At 37.5% G+C, this 22,549-nt stretch overlaps 1 protein-coding gene across 2 annotated transcripts in view; it reads left to right on the forward strand.

Annotated features, from left to right (window-relative positions):
* Positions 1 to 6,155: 6,155 nt before the first annotated feature.
* Positions 6,156 to 22,549, forward strand: part of ACAP2 (ArfGAP with coiled-coil, ankyrin repeat and PH domains 2) — a 379,535-nt gene continuing 363,141 nt past the window's right edge. The window contains exon 1 of one of the 2 annotated variants that reach the window (XM_053710199.1): positions 6,156 to 6,415. In XM_053710199.1, coding sequence (XP_053566174.1) covers positions 6,363 to 6,415 — 53 coding nt within the window. In that variant the 5' untranslated portion in view covers positions 6,156 to 6,362. The remainder of the gene's footprint in view (positions 6,416 to 22,549) is intronic. The other variant, XM_053710201.1, reaches the window with a different exon arrangement.

Below are 22,549 nucleotides of genomic sequence, written 5' to 3' on the forward strand. Positions count from 1 at the left end.
AATGTTGGGGGGGGGGATTTGATGTTTTTTTTTACAGGCAAAAGAGCTGAATTCTTTGGGGCATGCCCCACAAAAGGTCCTTTTAAGGGCTGGTAAGGTAAAAGAGCTTTGAACTTTTTTAATTTAGAACAGGGTAGGGCATTTTTTTATTTTGGGGGTCTTTGTTATTTTATTAGGGGGCTTAGAGTAGGTGTAATTAGTTTAAAATTGTTGTAATATTTTTCTAATGTTTGTAAATATTTTATTATTTTTTGTAACTTAGTTCTTTTTTATTTTTTGTACTTTAGTTAGTTTATTTAATTGTAGTTATTTGTAGGTATTGTATTTAATTAATGTATTGATAGTGTAGTGTTAGGTTTAATTGTAGGTAATTGTAGGTATTTTGTTTAATTTATTTATTGATACTGTAGTGTTAGGTTTAATTGTAACTTAGGTTAGGATTTATTTTACAGGTAATTTTGTAATTATTTTAACTATTTTAGCTATTAAATAGTTCTTAACTATTTAATAGCTATTGTACCTGGTTAAAATAAATACAAAGTTACCTGTAAAATAAATATAAATCCTAAAATAGCTATAATATAATTATAATTTATATTGTAGCTATATTAGGGTTTATTTTACAGGTAAGTATTTAGCTTTAAATAGGAATAATTTATTTATTAAGAGTTAATTTATTTCGTTAGAATAAAATTATATTTAACTTAGGGGGGTGTTAGTGTTAGGGTTAGACTTAGCTTTAGGGGTTAATCCATTTATTACAGTAGCGGCGAGATTCGGTCGGCAGATTAGGGGTTAATAATTGAAGTTAGGTGTCGGCGATGTTAGGGAGGGCAGATTAGGGGTTAATACTATTTATTATAGGGTTATTGAGGCGGGAGTGAGGCGGATTAGGGGTTAATAACTTTATTATAGTAGCGGTGCGGTCCGCTCGGCAGATTAGGGGTTAATAAGTGTAGGCAGGTGGAGGCGACGTTGAGGAGGGCAGATTAGGGGTTAATAAATATAATATAGGGGTCGGCGGTGTTAGGGGCTGCAGATTAGGGGTACATAAGGATAACGTAGGTGGCGGCGCTTTGCGATCGGCAGATTAGGGGTTAATTATTGTAGGTAGCTGGCGGCGACGTTGTGGGGGGCAGGTTAGGGGTTAATAAATATAATATAGGGGTCGGCGGTGTTAGGGGCAGCAGATTAGGGGTACATAAGTATAACGTAGGTGGCGGTCGGCAGATTAGGGGTTAAAAAAATTTAATCGAGTGGCGGCGATGTGGGGGGACCTCGGTTTAGGGGTACATAGGTAGTTTATGGGTGTTAGTGTACTTTAGAGCACAGTAGTTAAGAGCTTTATAAACCGGCGTTAGCCCAGAAAGCTCTTAACTACTGACTTTTTTCTGCGGCTGGAGTTTTGTCGTTAGATTTCTAACGCTCACTTCAGCCACGACTCTAAATACCGGCGTTAGGAAGATCCCATTGAAAAGATAGGATACGCAAATGACGTAAGGGGATCTGCGGTATGGAAAAGTCGCGGCTGGAAAGTGAGCGTTAGACCCTTTCCTGACTGACTCAAAATACCGGCGGTAGCCCAAAACCAGCGTTAGGAGCCTCTAACGCTGGTTTTCACGGCTACCGCCCAACTCTAAATCTAGGCCATAATATTTAAAAGACAAGCTTTCAAGAGTTTTCCTCTCTTCCTCAGGTCTAAAGCAATACTGATCATTCTGATATAGATACACATCACATACAACAAATGGAAGGGAGGGAGGGGTGAGGGGGGGTCATAAAAGCAGAGAATGTGTCTGAAGGAGAAAATAGCTGAGAATAGCCAGAAAGAATAAATAAACAGAGGAGAGTAAATAGGCCAGATGAGAGGAAAAACAAAAAGGAAAAAGAAACCAATATTGGACAATAAGATTAGAGATTATAGAAAGTTATGGTAGTGTGTGAGAAATGACTCTGACAGAGTCATTTAGGCAAAAGGGCTACAAGGAAAGGACAATATCTAAAAAAATCAAATCTGCCCTAAAAACACCACGGGAAAGACTCCTACAATACAAAGAAAAGGAAAACAAAACAAGAACCCCTCTAGTAGTCACTTACAACCCTACTCTGGAAGGAGTACGCAAAATTATTAAAGATCTACAACCAAGTTTATGTTTTAAATATAAATACTTCAAATTGCAGTGTTCTTCACTTAGAAGAAAATGTTATATATATATTTATTTAATAATTATTCTTTAAAATAACCTCCAATTAAAATGCATATACAAAACAATTAAAATCAATATTTATTCCTAAATTCTTTAGAATAGTTAAAATTTATAAACACATTGATTTATATTTATAGAAACCAGATATGAATCAAATAATCCACACTTATGCTGTTATAATATTCTATACAAAAATCATAAAAATATACCTTTACAATTTATAAAACCTTATTCACAATGAACACATTAAAATACCACAATATGGACCACAAACTTCACAGAGTTTAGATAAACAATATACCAAGATACTTCACCCAAATCTTACTGGATTTCAATAGATTTAAGATAACTTTCAGACAAGTATAATTAAGTTATTTAGCCCACAAATGATTCTATATAACTTCAATTGAAAACATCAGAAATTGTATATATTATTATTAATGCAAACAGCCAATTTATGTGACTAGCTAAGACTACACAGGACTATGGATATATAAGCATAAAATACAAAGTGTGTCCTTTTAAAATTACTAACTGTAATCTAACTATAGCCTTTGATTTAAAATATTAAATATACTTAAAAGTTTCTTATACTTTACCCAAATAACCAAATTAATGTTTCAGTTTTTCTCTGATAAGTCCAATTTCACCTCATAAATTAAAATAGGTAAATTTTCGCAAGATGAATGAAAGTTAGGCCCAAATTTGCACAGCAGAGACTGGATTTTAAGGTAACAGTTTGTCAGTCAAAAACTCAGCAGCAGAGACCTTTTTCTTTCTCTTGCCTGAGGTTATATCAAGCGATATAACCCCACCCCTTTTTATTCTAATCATTGGTGATAAATTCCTTAACGGAGCTGTCTTTCCATTGGCCCTCGGAGCTTGTCCCTCTCATTGGTTCATCTTGGGAAACGCCTCCCTGAGTAGCCAAATGCCTTTTGGTTGTAATACCATTTTTTAACTATAGGTGGCAGCAGATAACCAGAAATGCAGTTTTACCATCAATGCTGCTACAGTTTAATATGGATTCATATATATTTTTACAATGTATTATATTTTCTAGTATTAATAAATCATATGTTCCATGTGTATTGGACCACGTCATACCACTCATCCTGAGCATTTTAAGACTAGATATGATATATTTCTCATAATACAAAGTAATTCTTATACATTTAAAATATATGGGTATTTAAAAGGATTTAAATACTTTTAGCATGGATCTAATTAAAATCTCAGTTATCATCTTAATATCACATACATACCTTGAGATCAGCAATTAGATGTGGTTTCATATTTATTACTATCCCATATAAATATTTCATATCTGTATATTTCTTGCTGAGTGTATAACACATATGATATTATTTAAAACACCAATTATATATATACTTATTAGATGCCTGACAAATATAAGAATATGTTATCCATTAAATTTATTACAAACCTGAAATGCATTTCTCAGATCCATGGAATTATACATTTTAATACAAAATTGAAAACCATACAAGTTGTAGTTTTAAAAATGAATTTCAGTTACAATGCAATATATGTTTCTGCTTGGCTCAGTACAGCTATGTATCTAACACCGCAGGGGTAATCAGCTCTTGCTATTTTTCCCATTTGAGATGTATGTCTGAGCTTTGTGTATTCAAAAACAGAAGGGGTAATCAATTTTTGAATATGCTTAATTTTGTGGGCAAAGTTAAGGTTTCAGCAACATAGGGACAGATAGGTCTATATTATACATTTTATTTTTAAGTTAGGAGAAAACAGGATACATCTGCAAAGTCAATAAGAACACTTTACTAAAAAGATTACCCCAGGTGATGTTTATAAATATTTACTGCTTTGTTTGATAAAAAATCATGTTTATATAAAATTAATCACGAACAATATATATATATATATATATATATATATATATATATATATATATATATATATATATATAGGTGGCCCTCGGTTTACAACGGTTCAATTTACACCGTTTCAGAATAACAACCTTTTTTTCCAGTCATGTAACTGCTATTGAAAAGCATTGAGAAGCAGTGCATTGATGAAAATAGCCAGTAGGTGGAGTTGTCCGCTTGTGTTGCAGCAAACCCAAGCAAGCTGAAATTAATCAGTTTAACCAGACCTGAGCTATAGAGCAGATTTCAAAGGAACTAGATCTTCCTGTATATAAATCAGCCCAGATTGGAATGCATAGAAAGAACTGTTTGCAGAAAAATGCAAGTGAAGTGTGTTGTGTGATTATTTTATTAGGTTTATAATGCTGTTTGGCATTTAAAGTCTTCATTTAAAAAGCTTTAAAAATAATGTATTAGGTGTTACTTATAAAAATTTTGAGAGGGCCTGGAACCTAACTCCCTCACTTCCCATTGACTTACATTATAAACTGGGTTTCAATTTACAACGGATTCAATTTACAACCATTCCTTCTGGAACCTAACCCCGGCGTAAACGGAGAGCTACCTGTATATATATATATATATATATATATATATATATATATGAGTTTAGCATTCTAAATTATTTTTACACACACATATATATGTTATTTTCTGATTTCTCTATTATTAAGGGAGAAAATGTTGCACTATGCAGATAAGGCATGCAATTTAAACAACTTTCCAATTTACTTGTGTCATCAAACTTGTTATGTTCCCTTGGTATTCTTTGTTGGAAACTAAACCTAGGTAAGCTCTGATTTCTAAATTGTTGAAGGCCGCCTCTTATCTCAGTGCATTGTGCTCTCTCCCGTGGAGTTATGTATGAGTCACTACTGATTGGCTAAATTTCAAGTCTATCAAAAGAACTGAGATAAAGGGGCATTCTGCAGAGGCTTAGATACAAGGTAATCAGAGAGCTAAAAAGCTTATTATTATGTAACAGTGTTGGTACACAAAACAGGAGAATGGGTAATAAAAATAGACTTTAAATAATCTAAAAATTGTATTTTTTTATCCGATTAATCGAAAAAATAATTGGCGAACTAATCAATTATGAAAATAATTTAGTTGCAGCCCTAATATATATATATATATATATATATATATATATATATATATATAGTATACATCTATATGTGTAAATCTATTTCTGTATATATTCATATAAATATATAGCTATAAGTATATTGAAAAAAAAATCATATATATATATATATATTTAAAATAAAAAGAACATTTTCTTCTATGTGAAGAACATTGGAATTTGAAGTATTCATAACTACCTTCAGCTTTAGCGCTGTTGGTCTAGTGTAGTGTCAGGTTAGAGGTGAGCGATAGCTATTTTTATTTTATTTCTGAATACTCATTTTCATTGAAAACTAATTAATGTGCTAATATTTGGACGAACAGTATGTCTATTATACCAACGGATTTGTCTGTTATGGATGCTTCATATAAAGTAGTAAAGTATAGTCCTCCATCACATTAGGTACAACTGAGACTTTGTTCTTACTGATCAGCTGCAGTATATAGATGGGGCAGGTAACAGTAGTAACACTATTACAATCTGACAATGAGTGACTCTGCCTGACCCTCAAAATCATGTCTGGAGACCCAGAAAAACTGCTGCTTTTTTGGCTGCGGCACATACAATTAATGGTTTAAATTAAAAAAAGCTTATAAACAGTATGATTATTTCTCCGCCTGCCACAATTTATTCAATTTAGCATACACAATAAATCAAAGGATTGTAGTAGTAACCTAGAATGTTTATTGCTTCATCTCCTGAAGTCCTTGCACAGGGTTAATCCCCGTACTACCTCGCCCTATCCTTTCCCAGGCCTCTGGCCCTCCTTATAGCAATCTGCTCTATACTGACTCATCCCAGTGTTCCCCTAGCAACCAGCTGCACCCTACAGTTCGGTGGCCCTGTCCCCATCGAGCTGCCATTGGTTACATGTCTTGTCATTCATCCAGTAGCTATGGCAGAGAGGCGGGCCCGAAGCTGGAGGATTAGTGGCCAGTTTGCAGTGTAGATCTTGGAGCAAGTTGTTGTGTAGCGGAGTATAGGAGGAAATAGGAGTTGGGCCATGCACAAAGATACACTGCGGCTTCTGACTTCTTGTCTGTATTAAATGCTGCTTGTGACACCATCTGCCGCACAATCGCACATTCGTATACACCGTTCCAGGCCGTAGATATGAAGCTCGCTGTGGATTTTGAAGAGTGTCTGAAGGACTCGCCCCGCTTCAGGTACAGTCCGGGCCTGGGGAACCTAAGTATTTTGTGTATTTTCGAAAAACTACACTAAAGTTGTTGCCCTGTCATCTCGCTGATTGCAATATTAAACTGTTGTTCATATTTAATAATCTGGCTCCTCAGCATGCACAGTACATTCTTTGTACACATAGGTTTAAAGATAGTTACACATTTAATATTGGGTGAGCTATGACGGTTTAAAGTGGAGATCTGACACCGTGCTGACTTTACTGACAATTCATGTGACACCTCCAGTTAGTCAGTGTTTTCTAATGCTTATAATATTCTAATTAGCCTAATTCATTCACATTTGGAGTGCTGATTGGCCATGGTGTAATGGAAACTAGACGTGTCTCTCTGGAGAGTAATTTGAATGTTTAGTGAATATAGGCCATTAGCTGCAATGAGCAAGCCCAGATATAAGATTATATTGTGGACTTGGCCTTACTGTACTTTCCTCTGTCTCCTGCTTTGGAATGGCTGGTTCTTATCTACTGTACTAAAGGTTGTTAATATGTTGGTAGTACAACATTTCATTATGGTGTGTGTGTGTGTGTATGTATGTGTGTGTGTGTGTGTGTGTGTGTATGTATATAGTATCTTCCATAGTCACGTTGATTGGAGTAGCCATGTTAGTCCAGAGATTTAGATATCAAAATAACAAGAGTATTGCATTGAGCAATGATACTTTTTTTATTGGACTAACTTATAAATGTATAGTTAGTCCAATAAAAAAAGTATCATTGCTCAATGCAATACTCTTGTTATTTTGTATGTATATATATATATATACTATAAATATACTATTTTGAAAACTAAAATAAAACCAATCGATTACAGGTATTTAAAGGGATATGAAAGTGCAAAATTAAACTTCCGTAATTTGAATAGAGCATAGGATCTTACAAGACTTTTCAATGTACTTCTGTTAACACATTTTCTTTGTTCTCTTTAATTTTAATCCTTTTGTTACACAGAAAACCAAGGTAGGCTTAGGAGCAGCAATGCGCTACTGGGAGCTAGTTGGCAATTGTTGGCTACACACACATGCCTCTTGTCTTTTTAGTTCTCGTCTAGAAGCTAGCTCCTAAAAGTGTTTTGTTGCTCTGGCACTGACTTTAGCAATGTTTTTAACCCATTTGCAGGGGTTAAATATACACATTGCTTTTAAATAACCAATAAAAGCTTTAGTGCAGTAGAACATTCTCCATTTCCACATTTATGTTCCTCTAATACATTACTTAGTAAGACATGTTTTACTATGACTTGCTTGCAGTTCCTACCTGTGCGCCTGGCACACATGAACAGTGATGTATAAACAGTGTTCTGACCTCAATACTGGTAACATGCACAGTTATTTCTTGTGCACCCAGATTATTTGCATTGTTGGAAGTTAAAATTCTGTTTTTATTAGGGCTAAAATAGTATTCTTCCATTTTTCTTTGTTTACGTTATTTGACTTTAAATTGGTATTAGACAAATAAAATACTAAATAAGGTGCAAGTGTGGCTAGTTATGTGTATTAATTTATTTTATGTAAATCAATGTATTTTTAATAAATGTTGCTTGTACACTTCTATTTTCTTCTCTTTCCATGTTACATGCAATACTAAATGTAAAATATTATTTTTACAAAGGTTTCCAATCATTACTGTAAAGTTTTTGTAATAATTATGAAAAACTCTCTAGTTCTGTGATGTGATTGGCAAGAGGTAGAGGAATAGTAACCTAGCAATACATCCCTCGAAAAGCCTTTTTAGCATTGTTTATTCCAGCTTCTTTGTGGTGGATAATTTGGAACAGATACAATTCAGAACCTTCAGAAGTGAAATTACTAAATAGAATGTTGCAGGGTTAGTGTTTTGAATCCTGCATCATGCACTCCAGCTGCTCTGGAAGCAGTGAGAAAACATCATCTTCAGTGTAACCTTCTGAATGTGGGTGCATGGAGCTAAAACCAGTGATTGCAAGACTGCTCCTGTACAAAATTGAAAATAAACCGAAACCAGCTTTCCTGTAACTTACATTATTTTTTCCATTGCCCTCTTAAAAGGTTGGAATGTATCCTGCAGGATTTTGAACTCTGACATTGCTATATTCTACACATAGATTGTTTGGTTAGTATCAGTGCTTATTTATATCTGTCTCTAATTGACCACAGCATAGGCGATAAGATATACTTTACCCAAAGATTTTCAAGGGTAGTGTTTCTGAGTTGTAATGCAATGCATAGTTTTTGGAAATACAACAGTTTTAAAAATGTATTTTGTATGCCAATCATTTGTAATGCAGCTCTTAATTGCTGATATATACTATGCATATACAACTTTTAACTTTTTTTTCTATTCCTTTAGCATATTTATTCCAAATGCAAACAGCCAGACTTTTAGATACTGCCATGGTTACTTACCTTGATAAAATATGCAAATAACTGAGAGAGGAATATGTGGGTATAGGCAAGTTATACACAATATTTGTATCCTGTATGTGTGGTACATGTGTTTGCGTGCAATTATCTCAAGTTTTAAAAAGAGAAGTAGGAACCTCAGTACTGTAGTTTTTTTTTTTTCTGCAGATCATGTTCTGATGAATCATAAGACTTTTCATGTGCTTTAATAAAGTCTGGCTTTAATTTATTAAACTCTTTAAATGGACATAATAGTATTTTTTTGTTGTTTTTTATATTGGTATTTGTCCCCCCAAAAAACAAAAAACTATTTTGTCTTTGATTTAGAAGAAAGCAGCTGTAATAAGTTATACATTTCTTTACAATTAACTCCCATCACTCAGACAAGTAAAACAATGTATATAACACTTTCACTTGAGTTTTTCCTTTTGCTTTTAAACCATATAATAAGTGTAAATCTGGTGAATATGTCTACTGCACTGTGTTTTGGCAACAAAGTGGTTAAACAGCACTAGCAAGTTACATGCTGTGTGTGCTTTCAATTAGAAGCAGTTTGTTTCCAGCACTGCATAGGATCATTTGAGCTCTGGATACAAATGACCTTCTTCCATCCCACTGAACCTATGAACTTCCTTTAATACATAGGAAAAGAGTCATTTATTTACATTCAAGTTACTCGGTTTTAAAATCTGGCAAATGTATTGGACATTACTGGTATAAATGATTAACAGCATCATTGCCCTGAGAGCTACACAGTTGTTACAAATTCCCATCGGTAAGCAAGTATTTTTTATGTGATGTTGCAAGTACATTGACATTCTCCTACAAATTTATTTTTATTTTTATTGTACTTTACTAGCAAAGTTTATCACTGTGTGTGGGGCACTGTTGCGTTAATTGTATAATAAAACTGTAAATAAATGCTACTAGATATAATCATGCATTCAAAGATTAGCCTTAGAATAATATGTAGATACTTTAAAAAAAAATAAATATATATATATTTAGTTAAAATATTGAAGGTATAATTGTAAAAGTTTAGCTTCTATAAAGTAACAGGTGCTGCCTTGTTTAGACTTAAAGGGAAAGTAAACATCTTGTGATTACAAGCCATTTCTGTTGTGCTGCTATAGAATGATATAACAGACAAGTGTAAACATTTTTAAAAACATATCCGCATCCTTTTTACTGCAGTAGGTATTCAATAGCCAAACTCCACTAACCATTTGCCATAATTGGAGTAGCTGATCTTGAATTTACAACAATGCCAGCCACATTCATAATGTTAGTATAAAATGCATAGGTTTGCAGTTGTTATCAGTGAAATCCAATTAGGGAAAGACATGTAGGAAGGTCAGCCTTGAGAAACCAGCAGGGTTCAATTCAGATTCGGAGGGTTACAATATACAGCCATACAAGGGCCCTTGTAGTGCTAGTCTGCCTGGCAAACCCAGTAACGCTGCATGGCTGTGATCTGTCTGTATGATGGGCCTTGTCGTGACATAAGTATGTCTTAGAGGTGGCAAGGTAAATTGCTTGAAAAAGGCTGTAGTAACAGCTGAAACGCGTAGCGTATTTATCTTTACAATGAAGTGCCATTTTTTTGTTTGGGGAAGCAGTTTCCAGTAACACCCCACGGAAGGAACAACAAACGGAATATTTTTAGGTCAGAGGTCAGAGTGATCTTACGCTAGCGTTCTAAGGGACGCTGAAAGTACAAGGAGCAGAAGAGTTTCAAGGAGACCCTGCATAACGTACCTCATAACTAAAGTAAGACTTGGTTTATTCTGAGCACTGCCAAATAAAAGGAAATAAAAAAGGAAGGCTTACAAAAACATGCATTTACCGGTATCTGCTAACGTATTATAATATTTTACATTATCTGAATCATTTTTACATATTAATTTCTGGCACATCATATGAAATAACTTGCCAACTTCTAAAGACATATTCTGAAGACTGTTTTCATGTACCATATACATAAAGGATTTTTTATGCATATTTCTATAGGAATGATTGTTTGAAAGCTGGTACTTCTATAGGTTTTTTTATGTAAAAAAATAAATAAGAATTACACATAGAATAGCATTTATTTTCGATTATAGGAGGGAAGAGTTTAAATATTTGAAATATTTAGATGCTTAAATATTTCTATTTACTACAGTCACTTTTTTGAATCACTAGATATTTAGACCCATCGTGAGTGGCATAGGATCACTCCTTGAAAGGATCTCACAGTGGCTCGATGGTATTCTGCAACCCATGGTGGGGAGATTAACTAGCTTTTTACAGGACACGACACATGTTTTGAGGTTGATGGAATACATGGAATGGGAGGAAACTGATTTGTGGCTCACCATCGATGTTAGAGCACTTTATACCTCCATACCGCACGAGAAGGCTTTGGAAGCAATTGAAATCTTTTTGAGGAGAAATACAGGTTTTTCTGATGACTCAGTGGAGTATGTACTCAGAATTGTGCGCTATCTTTTGACACATAATTATTTCTCCTTTGAGGTTTTTTTTTTATCTCCAGCGATGCGGGACAGCAATGGGCGCCAAATTTGCGCCCTCTTTCGCCAACCTCTATATGGGGTGGTGGGAGCTGTCCCGCATCTATGGAGATGAGAACCCCTTCAGGAGAAATATTCAATTCTATCGGCGCTATATTGATGATCTGCTCCTGGTGTGGAGGGGAACAGTGGAGAGTGCGAAGATGTTTGTGGAATGGTTAAACAACGACGACTTTGGGTTGGAGTTCACTTTTGAACTAAATAAATATCAGATCAAGACTTGGATCTTACTCTAAAGGATTCCCAAAGTCGGGGTTGAAACCGAGGTCTACAGAAAGCCTATAACAGGCAACACACTACTCCACGCCAGGAGCAGTCATCCAAAACAGGTGTTTAAATCGGTCGCAAAGGGCCAATTCACCAGACTTAAACGCAATTGCAGTAGTCCTGAACAGTTTGAAAAACATGCAGATCAATTATCAGAACGCCTAAAGGTGAGAGGATATAAGCCGTATGAGATACAGAAAGTAAGGCAGGAGGTCACTACCACTAACAGAACTAAATTGCTGGAAAAAGCTGAAACCAAATCTGCAAAAAGCGGAGATATGTACTTTGTAACGGACTATAGCATCCAATACAATAAAATATGCCAGATAATAAGTAAACACTTTAAAATGCTGGCAGCAGATAATGCGCTGGCTGGTGTGGTAGAGCACGGTTGCAAGTATTCGTTTAGAAAAGGAGTCACCATGGGCAACCTACTGGCCCCCACCCAATTAAAGAACACCCGAAGGGAACAACCTAGTTCCTGGCTTAGGTTTAAGGGAGTATATAGGTGTAGTAACATCACATGTAAGGCATGTGAGCATCTTTTGGCAGGAGAGGGATTCATGAGTAGCGTTACAAATGAAATTTACAATCATAAAAAATGCATGAATTGTAGGAGCATTTTTTCAATATACCTAGCAAGCTGTGTAGAATGTAACCTACAGTATGTAGGTATGACAACAAGAGAGACGCAGGTGCGCATCAGAGAGCATCTTTTGGATATCAAGGCGGGCACTCTGACCACCCCTCTCGTCCAGCACTTCAAGTTGTTCCATAACAAAGAAAGTGTAAACTTCAAATGGACCATAATAGAAACAGTGGATGCAGGGCGAAGAGGGGGGGACAGGGTGTCCGCACTTGCCAAAAAAGAGGTGTTCTGGATATTCAAATTGGGGACAAGGTACCCCAAAGGATTGAATTCCTCTTATGACCTAATTAACCACTGGACATAAAAAAGTAATTTCCCAGCTACTGGTTTAATTCTAGATTACATACACCACTGTCTTATCAAAGTTAGAAACTTAAAGAAATAATTATAATTTGATCTTCTTTATAGCATTGTATTATCCCTTACATTATCCCTGAATCTTTATGGGCATAAGGTAAAGAGTAGTTGAGGCTAATTTAGCCTCTATGGTTTATCCTACTCTAAATATGATTTAAGGGATTCATTGTTATAGTAGTATGATATTATCTAGTTGACGGTAGACGCAAATAAATAGAAATCACAATTTGGTAAGGGAGTTACATTATTTGTTATGTAGGGTTAAGTCTGTAAGTGAGAGGTAACCATAGCCTATTTTGTCTTTCCATGCATTTAGCACCAAGCAGCTTAAGCTGCAATAACTATTGTTTAGTTATTTAAGTAACAATTAATATCACTCACATAATGACTTTTCAAGATTAGGTATACACTTGATATTGTTTTCACTATATAAGTAAGGATTATATGCAATACAGGTTATATGTATAGTAATAGGATCTATATGCATTGAACAAGTTACATGGTAAGGAATGAGTTAAACTTGTTACTGTCGTTCAGCCAATGAAATGTTTTTACACCTTTTTTAAGCTCATCAGTAATGAAGGTTATTCACGAGCTATGACTACGGCATACAGCCGAAACGCGTAAGCTTGTTGTTATCTGAAGGGCAGTATTCCTGTACAACTGTTTTTAAGGATACTAAAGCTGAAAATTTTGACTTCACCACTGCGACTCCAGTACATTATTGTTTACCTATCTATAATATATATTTATTGACTGGCCGGTCATATTTTAGAATTTTGATTATATGTTATTAGTAGTGATATGTGTCATGTTTTTATGTTTTTTAGACTGCAGATATTAATCTTATTAAATTAAGATCATCTCTTTTTTTAATATTTTGGTTCCTGTCAAGATTTTTTTCCTTAGCTATCTGTATGAATTCTAATTAAATTATACTTCTGTGTTATCCGTTCTAAGTTTTCTATGATAGTCCATATGGGCTAACATTTTAACGCGCAACCACACTAATTTCATCCCCCAAATTGTCTCATTATACCAATTTTTTAGGTTTATTGGTTTTGTATGGTTGTTTAGTGGATATATACAGACATACTCTTTTACTGCCTTTTATAAATTTTGTTTGCGCAAACCCAGTAACGCTGCATGGCTGTGATCTGTCTGTATGATGGGTCCTTGTAGTTGAGTCTGCCTGTCAAACCCAGTAATGCTGCATGGCTGTGATCTGTTTGTATGATGGGCCTTGTAGTGACAGTCTGCCTGGCAAACCCTGTACTGCTGCATGGCTGTGATCTGTCTGTATGATGGGGCCCTTGTAGTGACAGTCTGCCTGGCAAACCCACTACTGCTGCATGGCTGTGATCTGTATGTATTGGGTACTTGTAAAGCGCGGCAAATCACCCGTAAGGGTCTCAAGGTGCTGCTCATTTTTATCGACCTCGGAAGGATGAAAGGCTGAGTGGACCTCGCCGGGGATTGAACCTGCAACCCTTGGGCTACTACAGAGCTCAGCCAGAGTGCCTTAGCATGCTGAGCTATCTGCCTGTATGATGGGGCCCTTGTAGTGACAGTCTGTCTGGCAAACCCACTACTGCTGCATGGCTGTGATCTGTCTGTATGATGGGCCCTTGTAGTGACAGTCTGCCTGACGAACCCAGTAATGCTGCATGGCTGTCATCTGTCTGTATGATGGGCCCTTGTAGTGATAGTCTGCCTGACAAACCTAGTAACGCTGCATGGCTGGGATCTGTCTGTATGATGGGCCTTTCCCAAATACCTAAAGGGCTTTCTATCTCCTATGGGAGTCAAAAGCTTTTTGCACACTGTCATTGGAAATACTTTTTTGTATACTGTTGTTCTAGAAACGACTGTTTTTTTAATTCTGCACTCTTTTGTATGGTTTGGAATTCCTTTATACAGTTGCAACTAAGGAGGATTCATTTAGCAAATTTGACTACAAACATTTTTCCTTTACTTCCTTTCTTTCTAATGACACGATGAGTCCATGGATCATCTAATTACTATTGGGAATATCACTCCTGCCCAGCAGGAGGCGGCAAAGAGCACCACATCAAAGCTGTTAAATATCACCTCCCTTCCCTCCCACCCCAGTCATTCTCTTTGCCTACGTTAGAGCAAGGAAGTAAAGTTAGGTGTTTAGAAAAAAGATTCTTCAAGCAATATATTTTTTTTTTTAAGTAGTGCAAGATGGTGCTGCTTTGCACTAGGGTGTAGCCGTAGTCCATATCAGCCTCTTCAGTGGTGGCTTTAGAGCAATGGGAACTTGTGGGACATAATTCTCACTGCGCCTCCCATGTAATTCATGTAATTTATGCTGCCCTAACTCTGTAAGCCTGAGTAAAATTACTCAGTCTTTTTTCCTTTCCACAGGGAGAGGACCTCTCAAACCTGGTGAGCTGCCTTGCTGTCGGGCAGAATTGGAAGTAAGTGCTGACTTTATTATTTCTGGGAAGGAGAGACACTCAGAAAAAGTGGGCAGTTTATTTCAAACACACAAAAATGACAAAGGGGCCAGTTTAAGTAAAGGCACTTTATTTTGGGACACTTTTCTGGGTCCGGCTAGAAACGCTTGTTTTTACTAAAAGTGGCCGTTTCTTGGACTGAAAAATGCATCACTTCTTATGCTGCTGGGTTCCGGATCATTTTCTTAGGAGTATCACTCTCCAGTGTAGCAGGTCAGGTAGGCACCTCAGCAAAGAAGCTGAGGTGTAGAGGTGTTTATTTTATTTATTTAGTTCACTTCTGCAGCCTAAGTAAAAAAGGTGACGGTTTAAATTTAAAGAGACAGTAATGGTTTTGTTATTTTAATCAAAGATTCAAGGTTATAATTTGATCCATTGTGAATCAGGATGGACCAAGAGGCTTTGCAAAATGTTACTTGTTCTTTGTGTTTTAATGCCAATGTGGAACCACCAATCCCTTTCTGTTCCTCATGTATTGAGAGAACTTTAAATTACAGGGATAGACTTTTTTCTGAGCCAACATTTTCCAAGGAGGATGCTGTTCAGGAGTCTGACAATGTACAATATATGCCGCAGCGTTCTCCTCAAGCGTCCCAACTTGTATCACCCACACATGCAGTGCCCTGCGCTTCCTCTCCAACTCCTCCTGGAGTCACGTTGCAAGACATCGCTTCTCTCATGTCCTCTGCGGTTTCTGATGCATTATCTGCCTTTCCCATGCTGCAGGGAAAGCGCAAGAGGAAGAGTAGACATTCAGTAGGTGAGGTTACTGACACAGTTGTTGCTATTTCGGATGCCCCCTCACAGAAGCCTGAGGAGGAGGATCTTTCGGTAGCATCTGAGGGTGAGATCTCAGACTCTGACAGTGTAATTCCTCCTGCTGATACTGAAGTTGTATCCTTCAGGTTTAAGCTTGAACACCTCCGTCTGTTACTTAAGGAGCTTTTATCTACATTGGACGACAGCAACACTATGGTCGTAGTTAATCCAAAGAAATCCAGTTAGCAAAACAAATATTTTGAGGTACCTTCCTCGGTAGAGGTTTTTCCTGTACCAGACCGAGCTTCTGAGATCATTGCTAAAGAATGGGAGAGACCGGGTATCCCTTTTTCTCCATCTCCTATATTTAAAAAGATATTTCCCATAGCTGACTCTATCAAGGAGGCTTGGCAAACAGTACACAAGGTGGAAGGAGCTGTTTCCACTCTGGCCAAGAGAACTACTATTCCCATAGAGAATAGTGCCTTTAAAGATCCTATGGACAAAAAATTACAGGGGTTACTCAAGAAGATGTATGTACATCAATGTTTACAATGGCAACCTGCTGTGTGCATTACTACCGTCACTAGTGCGGCGGCATATTGGTTTGATGCATTGTCTGATGCTATTAAGGCAGACACTCCCCTTGATGAGATCCAGGATAGGATAAAAGCCCTTAAGTTGGCTAATTCCTTTATTACTGATGCTTCCCTACAGGTTATCAAACTGGGAGCAAAGATCTCCGGTTTTGCTGTTCTAGCCTGCAGAGCCTTATGGTTAAAACCTTGGTCTGCGGATGTGTCGTCTAAGTCTAAACTTTTAGCGATTCCTTTCAAGGGAAAGGCCTTGTTTGGAACGGGCTTGACGGAAATAATCTCTGATATTACGGGAGGAAAGGGTCATCTTCTCCCTCAAGATAAGAGAAACAAGCAAAATGGACGTCGGAGTAATTTTCGTTCCTTTCGAAATTTCAAGGGAAATTCTTCCGCTTCCTCTTCCAAGCAAGATTAGTCTAAACCTTTCTGGAGACCCAATCAGTCTTGGAATAAGGGAAAACAATCCAAGAAGCCTGCTATTGAATCAAAGACCGCATGAAGGGCCTGCCCCCGATCTGGGACCGGAACCTTGTAAGGGGCATGCTTTCCTTCGCTCAGGCTTGGGTTCGAGATATTCAGGATCCCTGGGCAGTAGACATAGTGTCCCAGGGATACAAACTAGAGTTCAAAAGTTTTCCTCCCAGAGGCAGGTTTCTGCTTTCAAGATTATCTGTAGACCAGACAAAAAGAGAGGCGTTCTTACACTGTGTACGGGACCTCTCCGTCCTGGGAGTGATAGTCCCTGTTCCGATGCAGGAACGGGGTCTGGGGTTTTATTCCAATCTGTTCGTGGTTCCTAAAAAAGAGGGAACCTTCAGGCCAATTTTAGATCTCAAGAGTCTAAACTAATTCCTCAGAGTACCGTCCTTCAAGATGGAAACTATTTGTTCAATTCTCCCTTTGGTCCAAGAGGGACAATTTATGACAACAGTGGAATTAAAGGACGTGTACCTACATGTTCCCATTCACAGGGATCATCACAAGTTTCTAAGGTTTGCTTTTCTAGGCAATTCGTGGCTCTTCCTTTTGGGCTTGCCACAGCTCCCAGAATTTTCTCAAAGGTTCTGGGATCTCTGTTGGCGGTGCTCTGATTACAGGGCATTGCAGTGGCGCCCTATCTGGGCGACATCCTGGTCCAGGTGCTATCCTTACAACAAGCAAGGTCCCACACGGAAATGTTGTTATTCTTCCTGCGATCTCACGGATGGAAGGTAAATTTGGAACAGAGCTCCTTAGTTTCAAATACAAGGGTAACTTTCTTAGGAACTGTAATAGATTCCCTATCAATGAAGATTTTTCTGACAGAAAGTCAGGAAATCAAAGATTTTTGATTTTTGCTTAGCGCTTTAGTCCGCTCCTCGGCCATCAGTGGCTCGATGCATGGAGGTAATCGGGCTGATGGTGGCAGCAATGGACATCATCCCGTTCGCTCGGTTCCACCTCAGACCTCTGCAGTTTAACATGCTCAGTCAATGGAATGGAGATTATGCGGATTTGTCTCCACGAATACTACTGGAGCAGGAGACAAGGGATTCTCTTCAATGGTGGTTTTCTCAGGATCATCTCTCCCAGGGAACCTGCTTTCACAGACCCTCTTGGGTGATTGTGACAACAGATGTCAGCCTTCTAGGATTGGGAGCCGTCTGGGGCTCCCTAAAAGCTCAGGGAGTTTGGACTCACTCAGTCTGTTCTGCCCATAAACATTCTGGAGCTGAGAGCGATCTTCAATGCTCTGCTGGCCTGGCCCCAGCTAGCCTCGGCCCAGTTTATCCGATTCCAGTCGGACAACATAACTTCAGTGGCTTACATCAATCATCAGGGAGGAAGTGGAGTTCCTTAGCAATGACAGAGGTAGCCAAGATAATTCGGTGGGCAGAGACCCACACTTACTGTCTGTCGGTGATCCACATCCCAGGGGTGGACAACTGGGAGGCGGACTTCCTGAGCAGACAGACCTTTCACCCGGGGGAGTGGGAACTCCATCCTGAAGTGTTTTCCAGCCTGATTCTCAAATGAGGTCAGCCGGAATTGGATCTCATGGCATCTCGACAGAATGCCAAGCTTTCGAGTTACGGATCAAGGTCAAGGGACCCTCAGGCGGTACTAATAGACGCCCTGGCGGTACCTTGAAATTTCAGTCTTGCATACCTATTTCTTCTGTTTGCTCTTCCTCGAGTCATTGCTCGAATCAAGCAGGAGAGGGCGTCGGTGATTCTCATTGCACTGGCTTGGCCCCGCAGGATTTGGTATGCAGACCTGGTGGAAATTTCATCTCTTCCACCTTGGAGACTTCCGTTGAGGAAGGACCTTCTACTTCAAGGGCCCTTCCTTCATCCAAATCTAGTTTCTCTGAGGCTGACTGCGTGGAGATTGAACGCTTAATTTTATCCAAGCGGGGATTTTCAGATTCGGTCATTGAGACCATGATTCAGGCTTGTAAACCTGTGACTAAAAAGATTTACCACAAGATATGGTGTAAATATCTATATTGATGTGAATCCAAGGGCTACTCTTGGAGCAGAGTTAGGATTCCTAGAATTCTGTCATTTCTCCAAGAAGGTTTGGAGAAAGGATTATCGGCTAGTTCCCTAAAGGGTCAAATATCTGCCTTGTCTATTTTGTTACATAAACATTTGGCAGACGTTCAATCGTTTTGTCAGGATCAGGCCTGTGTTTAAACCAGTTACTTCTCCCTGGAGTCTTAATTTAGTTCTTAAAGTTCTTCAAGGGGCTCCATTTGAGCCCATGCATTCCTTAGATATTACGTTATCTTGGAAAGTTTTGTTTTTAGTGGCTATTTCTTCTGCTCGTAGAGTGTCAGAGCTCTCGGCATTACAGTATGAGTCACCTTACCTTATTTTTCATTCGGATAAGGTAGTTTTACGTACAAAGTTAGGTTTTCTTCCTAAAGTAGTTTCTAACCGGAAGATTAATCAGGAGATTGTTGTTCCTTCATTGTGTCCTAATCCTTCTTCTCAGAAGGAATGACTTCTACACAATTTAGACATGGTTCGTGCTCTAAAATTTTACTTACAGGCGACTAAGGATTTTCGTCAGTCCTCTGCCTTGTTTGTGGTTTTCTCGGGAAAACGTAAGGGACAGAAAGCTACGGCTACTTCTTTCTTTTTGGCTGAAGAGTATCATACGTTTTGCATATGAAACTGCTGGACAGCAGCCTCCAGAGAGGGTTACGGCTCATTCCATGAGGGCTGTGTCTTCCCTATAGGCATTCAAGAATGAAGCTTCTGTAGATCAGATTTGCAAGGCTGCAACTTGGTCCTATCTTCACACTTTTTCAAAATTCTACAAATTTGACACTTTTGCCTCGGCTGAGGCCGCTTTTGGGAGAAAGGTTCTTCAAGCAGTGGTGCTTTCCGTTTAGGTTCCCTGTCTTATCCCTCCCTTATCATCTGTGTACTCGAGCTTGGGTATTGATTCCCAATAGTAATTAGATGATCCGTGGACTCATTGTGTCATTAGAAAGAAAACAAAATTAATGCTTACCTGATAAATTTCTTTATTTATTGACACAATGAGTCCACGGCCCGCCCTATTCTTTAGACAGGTTGTGGTTATGTTATAAACTTCAGACACCTCTGCACCTTGTTGCTTCCTTTCTCTCCTTTACTTCGGTCGATTGACTGAGGTTGGAGAGAAGGGAGGTGATATTTAACAGCTTTGCTTTGGTGCTATTTGCCACCTCCTGCTGGGCAGGAGTGATATTCGAAATAGTAATTAGATGATCTGTGAACTTATCGTGTCAAGAAAGAAATACATTTATCAGGTAAGCATAAATTTAGTTTTTTTGTTTCCACTCCATTTTTTTTTTTTTTAGTGTGCACACTACATCATATGTAGCACCTAAGCTTATTTGTTAGCCCCTTAGTTTAGGTTATTTTATTTTAATGTGTTTTTCTAATAAATGCTATTTTATTTATTATTGTTATTATTATTTACACTCTGAAATACAATTACAACTATCTCCATACTTCCACTATAGCTTTATTTAAAAGTGCACTTTTAGCTATACCTTTCTTCAATATTTAGTGGCTGAGGGGATAGCCATTTTAAAATTCTTATTTATAGAGAGAGGCTATTAGTTGCTTCAAAGGGACATTCTAGTCAAAATTAAACATTCATGATTCAGATAGGGCATGCAATTTTAAACCACTTTCCAATTTACTTTTATCATCAAAATGTTTTGTTCTCTTTGTATTCTTTCTTGGAAGCTAAACCTAGGTAGACTCATATGGTAATTTATTAGCCCTTGAAGGCCGCTGCCTCTTATATCGGTGCATTTGGCCATTTTTTATTTTAATATACAGCGCTAGTTCATGTGTGGTGGGTTTTTTTTTTTTTTTTTTTTTTTTTTTTTTTTATATAGAAAACATTGTTCTCTTGCCTGTGGATTTACATAGGAGTCAGCACTGATTGGCTTAAAGGGCAAGCCATCCCAAAAAATGTTCTAGCATATTTAGATAATGTATTTAACGATTAGTACTCCAAACTGTAGCCCAATTTTGATGTTAATATACTCTGTAAGTAAAAAGACTTACTAGCTCTCCTTCGGCCATTTTGAAATGGCTGCCTGACCCTGCCTTTCCCTGACATCATCCTCAGCTTCCACTGACTGAAACTTGTCAATCCTGTGCGTTCCCGCGATTTGCTCATGCGCAATGCGCCTTATTCGTCAATTGGAGCTATTTTAGTAAGGAACCAAAAAAAACAACTGCTCAGTAGCATAGCAGTTCCTATATGCTGTGGACCAGTGTGCGTTCCCTTCATCGGTCCCACAGCCCAGCGTTCCTAGATCAATTCAAGTTTTGTGATTGAAGTTATCTGCATTGGATATAATCGTAATTCTAAGGTACGAACCGCGGGAACGTGCAAGATCGACAATTTTCAGTCAGTGAAAGCTGAGGAGGATGTTAGGGAAAGTAGGGGTCAGGCGGCCATTTCAAAATGGCTGAAGGAGATTTAGTAAGTCTTTTTACTTACAGAGTATATTATAGAACTGCAACTAACATTTTCATTATCGATTTATCGGCCGATTTTTATTTTTTCGATTAATCGGTTTAAAAAAAAATAAAAAAATCCTATATTTAAAATAAAATCCACACACTGAGTGTTATAAATATAAACTTCAGACTAAAACTTTACATTAACACAACTGTTTATTCAATTTTTTAACTGGCAGCAGAACATATTTCTTTCATGTAATTGGCTAGTGATGTATGGGATATACAATCATACCAGGAGGGGCAAAGTTTCCCAAACCTCAAAATGCCTATAAATACACCCCTCACCACACCCACAATTCAGTTTTTACAAACTTTGCCTCCTATGGAGGTGGTGAAGTAAGTTTGTGCTAAGATTTCTACGTTGATATGCGCTTCTCAGCATTGTTGAAGCCGATTCCTCTCAGAGTACAGCGAATGTCAGAGGGACATGAAGGGAGTATCACTTATGAATATGAACTGGGGGTCTATTTCATAGGTTCTCTGTTATCGGTCATAGAGATTCATCTCCTACCTCCCTTTTTAGATCAACGATATACTCTCAATTTACCATTACCTCTACTGATAGCCAAACCAGTACTGAAACAGTTATCAGTAGAGGTATTCTACTGATTATCTAGTCCTCACTTAAAATAATATATACTTATAGAGGTTGAATTTGGTACATATTACAATTAAAAATATTTTTTAAAAACAAACAAGAAAAGTCAAAAGTGCTAAGGTCTATATATCCATAACCGGACAAAGCTTTACACATTTATCTATGCAGTAAACGGATAATAGTGCACATCAATTTAAATAACATATCCCATCAATCTAGGACTAGATATAAATAACAAGCTTGGCACTATGTCATGCAAAGCATAGTCCCAAATCACCTTAAAGGGACACTCAACCCAACATTTTTCTTTCATGATTCAGCTAGAGAATACAATTTTAAACCACATTCCAATTTACTTCTATTATCTAATATGCTTAATATTTTTTTTTTAGATATCCTTTGTTAAAGAAATAGCAAT

The sequence above is a fragment of the Bombina bombina genome, chromosome 4 (genome assembly GCF_027579735.1).
Source record: "Bombina bombina isolate aBomBom1 chromosome 4, aBomBom1.pri, whole genome shotgun sequence".
In the NCBI taxonomy this organism is placed as follows: Eukaryota; Metazoa; Chordata; class Amphibia; order Anura; family Bombinatoridae; genus Bombina; species Bombina bombina.